Genomic DNA, 8,958 nt, shown 5'->3' with positions numbered 1-8,958 from the left:
GGGAGGGGTGCTGAGGCCTGGGTGCTTCTTGAGGGCAGGGCCAGGTCTGACTGCTTTGGCTCCCTGTCCCACATCCAGCCCATACCAGACGATCCAAGGTTGGCTGCTATGGGCTGGGATGCGACCAGCCTCTGGCGATCAGAAACACCTACATTCCAGTCTCCGTGGGGGCAGTACTCAAAGGCAAGTGGGGGAGACACTGGCTAGTTCTGGTGGTGGGAACAAACATCTTCCTCATATTCATGCTGCATGACTCAGCAAGCCATTCCACCTCAGAGCTGGCACTGGGAAATACATCCAACTTCCAGGAACAAGACTGTACGTAACATAGTCTTTGGAAGAGGAGGTGGTGGTGTCAGATCCTCAGGGTCCCTTTGTGTCATCGGAGGCTGCTCTCAGCCTGGGTAGGAGCAGCCCACGTCCTCCTGTGGCCGTATCCTAACTTGACCCTATCAGGTTATTTACAGGAGCTGGAGCAGGATTTGAAAGGAATATTATTCACCTGAGGCTTTACCTCTCAGGCCTGGGCCCCTGACTGTCCCTCTGTAGGTTCCCTGTGCCCCAAGGGAGGTGGATCCCTGGGCCCTGAAAGCTGTGCACTGGCGACCTGAGAGGGAGACCCAGGAGGGAGGACGGCCTCTGTGGTGCTGGAGACGGGGTGGGCTGGCAGGCTGAAGCTTAGGAGCTGAGATAAACACAAGGCGGAAAGGCTGGCCAGAGGGCACATCACCAATAAGGAGGGTACTTGCTCCCTCCTCAGGGTTCCTGCATCACTCTGCACCCTCCAAGGCCCAGTGTGCTCTGCCTGTCTCAGTCATTGGTGCGCTTGCCTCTGCTGGGTTACTCCTGGAGCTTCAGAAGAGTAGGTGGGGCTGACATTTCCTAAGCTTCCACTAAGTGCCAAGTGTAGGCGAAGCACTTTCACAAATGTCATCTCATTTGATCTTCATCACAACCCTGTGAAGCTGGGGTTATGTTTTACGGATGAGGCTGCAGGAGCTCAGACAGAGCCAGACTAGTCTCTTCTTTATCTCCAGTTGATTGTGGCTCAGTGCGCCCTCCTGACTCTCTCTCTGCAGCTTTCCATGGCTTGGCCTTTCTCTGGGCTCACCCCGTCTCTTCTAGGAAGCCTCCCCTGACTGCTCCACCTACGCGGTCTTTCCCCACATTCAGCACTTACCTTGTTTTGATCACCAAGTGCAGCAGCCTTGCGACATCTCTGGGGATGTCTTGTGTGGTGATCCACTTCCTAACCACATAAACAGAAGCAAAACACTAAACTTTGTTGAGCTTCAGTTTAACTATAAAAGGGGCATCATAATATCTAGTTACGAAGCTGTTTTGAGGACTGAAATGACAAGCACTTGTGGTGAACAGCAGGACTTTCCACCTTAGTTCCTTTCCAACCCTGTCGCCCAGCCACACTGTGTACTCTATGCATCTGTGCCCCTTTCTCATCCTCTTCGCAGGGCCTTGCCTAGGGTAGCTGCTCTGTTGTTTGTGGTCTGACAGTCTAGGCTGGAGTTTCCCATCCCAGAGACAAGGTGGATTCTGAGGGGACTGTTCCAGGAGACTCCCCCACTTTGCTGATAGATTTCAAGCACCACCAAAGGAAATACTGGGTGTCACTGTAACCTGGACCAACCTGATCTTTGGAGGAGCTCAGAAGCTCATGGTGACCCTGGTTTCCTGTTCCAGACAAGCTTCTCTAAGGGATTGTATGGTTGTCAAACTTGCTCTCTGGCAGTTAGAGTGCTAACGAATTCCTAGCATCCCCACTCTAAGGGCCAACCCAGCAAACACTTGTGCAAGGAATACAAACACCAATATGATTTTATTCACACATAGGCAGGAACGACCTTGGGAGCTGGGTAAAAATAATAAGTTAAAAGCATGGTTAGAATTTCAGACAATCAGATTAAAAGTTTGAAGGAGATGACTTCTCCCCTCTCTCCTATTAATTTGATACAGCATAAAAATAATTTATATCTATAAAATACCCTTATTCCCACACAAATGAACTGGAGATGGCCCTAGGATTTCCTCGGCTATGAACACAATCTACACCCTCCCCCTCCCCAACCTGTAAGGCAAAAATGGCCCATCATATTCTGGCAGAGGGTGGGCTCATGTCAGCAGTCAGCTGTGTCAAGGACACTGGGAGGAGTTTCTCCACTGCAAGTTGTCTACTTTGGTCCCTTGGTTAAAAGATGGGTGGGCCACTTCGGCACTGGAATCCATTTTGTTTTTAGCCTTTGTGTCACCATAGAAGAAAGAAGCTGAAGTCCTGGCAAGTGGACACTGGGCTGGTTTGGGACACTCCTTTAGTCTGGGCTGTCTGGGTTTCTCAAGGCGCCCATGGACTAGCTGGTGGTGGTTTCAGGGGGCCAGACCTGGCACCTCCTGCAGGCTGGGCAAGGCTGAGGGAGGGTGGGCAGGTTGTTCTTTCCCTCAGTCCCTCAGGCTGCATCAGTCTTTCTGGGAGTACCGGGAAGAAAATATCCGTGCAATCCTACGAGTTTCTTCCTCAGGCAGGGTGGGAGGGAGTGAATTAGGTCTGGGGCGACAAGGCCTTCGGGAGAGGGCTCCCCTGGTGGTTTCACTCTTGTCCTGGAGAGGAAGAAGTCAGTCAGGTTAGCACTGAGGATATGGCACCACCAATGGATGACTTTGGTTCCTCTCATCTTTTGGTCCTTTGGTTAATATTTAGGTAGAGCTGACTGGTTTACATGTCACATACCTTATCTTGTTTAACCCTTACCTCAACCACATAAGGTGGGCATGGATGGATGAGGAAACTACAATTGGTATGGAATAAACCAAGCTCACAGCTCCAAGTAGCAGAGCTGAGATGTGAACCCCAGATCTGAATTTTTCTGTGCCTCTGGAGAAGGAGGGGGCTGTCACCTCCAGGACAGGTTTGAAGCCTCATCCTTTCTCTGAGCTGTTACTATCCCATGTGTGACCTTAGGAATACATCTAATTCCTAGCGAGAAGATGTCGGTGAATAATGTACTCTCTGTTTGGCCCTTTGGAGTTTCTGGAACTGCCAGGTGACATGAAGCACATACCCACTGCCCTGCTACCAAACATCTCCCTGTCTTGGGCTGACAGGGCACCATTAATTCCACCTTTAAGGTGCTTGCCTTTGGGTTACGGCATCATGGTCCTCTGGACCCCGCTACTCACTCATCTGCTCATTAAACATTTTTCCCCCTCTTACTCTGTCAAGGTTCCTGCACTGAAGGAGTTTAAAGCTGTACAGGAAAGCCACCCCAGGCAGCTGGCTGAGAGCAAGGCCCTGGGCAAGGGAAGGAGGACTGGTAGGGGAAGAAGTAGTTCTGAAAGGAGACGGGATTAGCTACCACAGGCAAACCTGGCTGACTTCATAGCATGCAGCCTACCCTATGGATAAGTATTTCTTCACTGTCCCCAAATCTTAGGAGCTGAGATCGTCACAAGCTGATGGAGCGCTAAGATCACACTGTACTACTACTCCCTGGGCACTAAGAATCACCTTGGTGAGGACCCTAGAGATTGGGACTATCTCCCTTCCCTCTCCAATTCTGCTAATGAGAAACTGAGGCCCAGCTAGAGTTGCTTCTGGGATCAGTAACATCTTCTTTAACCTTTTTAATGTCTACTGTGAGAGGGACACAGAAGTTAACAGAACTCTATTCCTGACCTTCAGAGCTCAGAGTTAAGCTCTGGGAGACAGAGAGATCTACCCAAAGAATTAGAATGCAGTCAGAATGAGAGGAGGGGAGTGAGGATCGTGTATTCTTGCTCTGCTGTTTGGGTGTCAGTTTCCCACCCGTGAAACAGCAGAGTGGATGGGCAATCTTGAGGGTCCCTGCCAATCTAGAATTCTAAATGCCAAGGCAGTGTATATAAGCTCTCAGCACTGTCAGCCCACAGGCAGGCTTTCCTGGGCTGCGTAACAGAGACTGGAAGATAACATCTCCCTGTCTTCTAGGAGGCCTAGGTTAAAAGGGAAGAAGGAAACCTACTTCTTGCTGGTGTTTGCAGTTCTTTCTTCCAAAATATGGGAAGCACTTGCACCCCATAAAGCCTCAGGCTAGGAGAGGCCAGTGGGCCAGCCTCTGCCTGTTGCTCTCCCCCTCCAGGAAGAGTGTTCCTGTGTAGGGCATGGGCTGGGTCAGATGCTTGTGACCTCGGCTGGGCCACGTCCAAGACAGGAGCTTGGTAACTGCTAGACCAGTGTGAGTGGGACCAGGCCATGGTGACCAGAGACTAAAATTGGGTGGGCAGGAGACTCTTGCAACAAACTTCTCATTCATTCATCTCAGAACAAGCGGTTGTTGGCCTACCATGTGCCAGGCCTTTAGTTAGGGCAAACCCTCTGAGAGTCTTTGCAGCATTTTCAGCTTGTGTATGGCCTTCTCTACTCCCAAAATCCAAGATGACTGTTTCTTGAGCGATTTGGGATTTAGAGGTGATACAAGTCCCATTCCAGTCCCATCTGTACTGCAGATGAATTTTCTGGGTCATCAGCTATCTCTTGCTTTCGATTTCTTTCTCTGCTACAGTGAAAGGGGATTACAGAGATGTTTTATAAGCCAGATTGGAAAACAGGCCTGTGAGTATGGTCCTCTATCTCAAATCCTAAACCCAGGCCTTTGTTTCCCCATCTCCCAGAAGACAAGCATTCTCAGTTTTAGAGAGACTTAGATGGGTCTTGCTCTCCACGGCTGGAAGGGCCAACTGCCTCAGTCCATGAAATGACCATAAAAAGACCTCCCTTGGTGATTCATCAAAACTTTCAGGAGCCTAAGATCTATTCGACCTGATCAGCTCTTACAGATGATAGGCAGATGCTTTCTGTTGTCACAGGGCTGCTCAGCTACACTTGATCTTAGCCAAAAGGCAGAGAAGCAACTGGGCTGCTCAACCAGAGAGGAGACAGACACCGACCTACTCAACAATCATAGAGATGAGGCTTAGAGCTTGGGAGTACTGGAGAAAGGGGCAGTTAGTAACAGCTAAGAAAGTACTGGAGGCTTCACACAGAGGTGGTATCTGAGATGGACAGGGTTTCAACAGAGCTGGGGGGTGGGGTGAGGACATCCATCAGAGGGAACAGCATGAGCACAGGCCTATACCTGCTGGCAGGGCCCATATCTGCCCTGGAGCTGGATAAAATGTGGCTGGTTCTGCCAACCTTCCAGCACCTACACCCAGACCCAGTGACCTAGGGGGCCTTATCTGCATGGCCCAGGCCCAGGGACCAGGACAGACAGGGCTTGGCTCTGTGTGCAGGGCAGGGTTGGGGTGAGGACGGACAGAGAACACACACTCAGCAACATTTGGCTTTTGTTGACCTCAAAAGGGTTTAAAAAACATTTTGACTACCAGTAAAGATTCTTTGTCAGGATTGCTACCCTAAAACACGCAACCCTGGAGGGGCTGGCCAGAGGTGAAACTTCCCACAGCAGTGATAACCTCCATGTACAAAGTGTTCCTCTCAATACTCCCATGTGCCTGGCTAGAAGCCAGAGGGCACAAGAAGGCTGTCAGCATAGCATGTGCTTTGCAGGAGCTATCAACCCTCCTGGGGAGACAGGAAGAGCCCACATGGAAGCAGGATCGTCAGAGGTAGAGGGGCTGTCGGTACCGTGGAGTCTAGACAGTGGGTGTCATACATGGGGTGAAGTCCCTGGAAGGGTACTTTGAAGATGAGGGACTTGAAAAACATGAGGGTGGAGTGTGAACTTAAGATGAGAGAGGGCATGCCAGGTAGAGACTCAGCTTGAGCAAAGGTGTGAAGAATGAATTTCTTTGCTGGGAAAGTAGTAGGAATGGGCCGGGCTGAACTGCAGGTATGGAGAGCAGCAGAAGACAGACCTAGAAAGAGGAGCTGACACTTGCTGAGTGAAGTTCCAGGATGTCTAGGGGGAATTTGACCTTATTCCTCTTAGACCTCACTCAGGGAGCTGATCTGTAAGGGCCTTACCAGTGAACAGGGATGGGGGTTTTTGACCAGTGTCCTGGTCTGAAGGACAGAACTGGCTTTCCTGTAGTCTGGGTGTCAAGAGTGGCATCAGGGCAGAGCTCTCTCAGGCTGCCCCATTAAATCTTCCCCTGTCCATGTATGGGGACTTGCTGTTTTCTGGTAACTGGACACTCAGGCCATGAACATGACAGGCCTCTCTAGTAATAGATATGTCTTAAACGAGCCTTTAATGCCAAAGATGGGACTTTGCTGGGAAGAAAATAGAGCACAGGAAGGAGTAAGAAGTGGTGGTGGAAGGAAAATGTGGGGCTTCCTGGGGCAAGTAGCTAACCCTGCATAGGGAGTTGGTTCTAGTCCTAGCTCTACCCCTTCTTGGCCAAGTGGCTTTGAGTAAGCCACTTTCTTTCAGGGCCTTGGTTTCTGCACCTGGAAACAGGGCTTAGGAAGAGCAGATAATGCAAGAGGAGGTGCTCTATAAAGCATGGACTTATCCCAGCACTTGGCTCCTTCTTTAGCCAGGTCCCTGTGATGTAGCCTCTTTTCTAAAAGCTCTCTCAGGAGGGCCTCACCCTCTTCTTTGGTTTCAGATCTCAGCCACTGCGTTCTAGGTTCTCTCTACTCTAGGCCCTAGATGGACCCCCCTGAACAGGCCATGCTTCCAGGGAGTGCTAGTGCAGGTGCCACTACTTACCCCTGCTTCAAGGTATCCCAGGGACTTTCTCAGAGGAGAGGCAGTGGGGTGGAGTGAAAGGGACACTGGTTTGTGGCCCAGCCCAACTGTCCCACTCACTCAAGACCCAGACACTTTCTTTCTCTGTACCTCTCTGGGTCTTAGCTTCACTGCTTAACCAGGTCTATTGTGAAGTTCAAATACAATTCAGATATGATCAAGGCTCTGGCGAGGTCCAACATCTTGAAAAACAGAGAGGCTCTGCTGGAGCTAGAGCCGACACCGGCTGCAGACTCCAGAGCAAAATGAACCTTCCTTTCCTCAGACCCCACTCCAGGCAGGGGTTAGGCCTCAAAGGTCCTGAGTAGACCTGGGGTACAGCACCTCCCCAAGGCCAGGCCAGGCCAGCTCTCCCCACTCCATTGCCCTTCCCTTCTCCTCCCAGTGAGCCTCTGGCCTGGGATTAGGGCTAAAGTTTTGTTCTTTCCCAGAGACACTCCCTTAAGTGACATAAACACTGACTCAGGAGCTGAAAACTGAAAGTAAACAGTCTCCTGGTTCTGGCTGGCTAGGTGGCCTTGCTGTTTCAGACACTGAGTGAGGGCTCCGTGTAGCTGCCTGCCTTGCTCAACTTTCACCCACTTGGCTGGCTGCCTTCCTCTGGGGTGGCTCCCAGAGTCTGGCCTGGATTAGGACTTCCTTGGTACTGAAGAGAGCAGCAAACTCAGCAGCCACAGCTAGGAGTCGGGGGAAGTGAGGACAAGACACTTAGACCAGAGGCCCAGCCCTGAGAGGCAAATCCTAAATCAGACTCACGCAGCCCAGCTGCATGCACGGCTGATCTCCTGCTCTGAGCTCTTTCTCCATTCCCATGTCAGAGCTCTAGTCACGTAGTTCCCACTACTAAATGCTCCCTCCATGTCTCATCCCCACCCCATGCCACCCAACCCTTCCTTCGAGAAGCCTTCCCTGACAGGCCCATTCCACAGGGCCTGTCATCACTTCCTCACCCCAGGCCTCAGTCTATATAATGAAGGGCCCTGACTAGGGCAAGACTCCTCAACCTTTTGAACCCCTGCCCTGCCAGTAAGAGGGCTCAAAAGTCCAGATCCTTGAGAGGTAAGGGTTAAAGTCATACTCTTACGAGTTCCGGGCTCCTTCTGGACTCTGGCCTCAGAGCAGCTCGGGCAACCTGAGCCTAGCACCTGCCCCGCAGGCCTGTGGGCCCTTTCCTGTGAGGTACTTGCCAACTTGCAATCTGGGACAGAGTGGGCCCCAGTCAGTTCTGGCTGTTACCCCTGACTTCTGTACATACTTGGCCAGGTCGCTCATCTTTTAAAAGCTTTGTGTGGCCTTTACCAGAAACTCTTTCAGGTCTGGCCCATAGGCTGAGAAGAGAGAACCCCAGGATCAGGAAGTTCCCTCAGGCCTCCCACTGATCTGATCTGGTGACTTTGCAGACAGCGGGGTTTCTCTATCTCCATTGTGCATCTTTCAGATGCCTCTGAGCTTACGGAAGGGGAACCAAGGGATACAAAAATTCTTTGGGCTCTGGGGAGAAAAGCAGCAGCCCCAAAGCCTTAAGACCCATACACAGGCCACAGACTTCTGAGGCCAGGGCTCTATCACCCTTGGGTGGGGGATGTGTGTTGTCCTAGGCCTCTGACTCAGGGTCTGAACTGAGCACACGGTTAATGGCTACAGCCCTGAGAACTGCTTTCCATACTTCTGGGGCTGCCCTCTCAGGCCTAACTTCCCAGCAACCCAGTTCCTGGCTCTAAGCTTTTGATCATGTCCCTGTTCCTTAGCATTTCCTTCCTACCAGTATTACCCTCCCCTTCTACACACACCAAAACATAACAGAATAGGAGGGAAGATGTCTTGATAATAAAAATAACAATAGCTAACACTCACAGGGCACTTGCTATGTTACATGCCAAGAACTGTTCTAAGTAATTACATAGCCTACTCAGTTAATCCATAATCAATCCTAGAAGGCAGGTACTATTATGCCCATTTTTCAGATAAAGAAACGAAGCACAGAGAAGTTAAGTAACTTACCCCACATTACACAGCTAGTGAGTGGCAAAGCTGAGCTTGAAGCTTAGGCTATCTGGATTCAGAGGCCATGCTCCTAACTACTAAACAAAACTGTCTGGTAGGAGAAAAGGGGGACGTATAGCCACAAATTAAGTCTGTGTTGCCTCCCCAGAGACCAGAAAAACATGTTGCTGAGGACGCCAGAAAACCATTAGCGGAGCCAGGTTTGTTGACTCTCAGCTCCCCAGCTGGTCTGGAGCACCCTGATCCCTAA

At 50.8% G+C, this 8,958-nt stretch overlaps 1 protein-coding gene across 3 annotated transcripts in view; it reads right to left on the bottom strand.

Annotated features, from left to right (window-relative positions):
• Positions 1–1,815: 1,815 nt before the first annotated feature.
• C2CD3 (C2 domain containing 3 centriole elongation regulator) overlaps positions 1,816–8,958 on the bottom strand; it is a 135,604-nt gene continuing 128,461 nt past the window's right edge. For 2 of the 3 annotated variants that reach the window (XM_045555490.1, XM_045555489.1), the window contains one exon: positions 2,517–2,610. In XM_045555490.1, the coding sequence (XP_045411446.1) occupies positions 2,600–2,610 (11 nt within the window). In that variant the 3' untranslated portion in view covers positions 2,517–2,599. Of the gene's footprint in view, positions 2,611–8,958 lie in introns of all 3 variants that reach the window. The other variant, XM_045555487.1, reaches the window with a different exon arrangement.

Source organism: Lemur catta, chromosome 7 (assembly GCF_020740605.2).
Source record: "Lemur catta isolate mLemCat1 chromosome 7, mLemCat1.pri, whole genome shotgun sequence".
NCBI classification, from domain to species: Eukaryota; Metazoa; Chordata; class Mammalia; order Primates; family Lemuridae; genus Lemur; species Lemur catta.
Note: the sequence above shows the minus strand (reverse complement) of the source record. Positions and strands in the feature narration are given on the sequence as shown.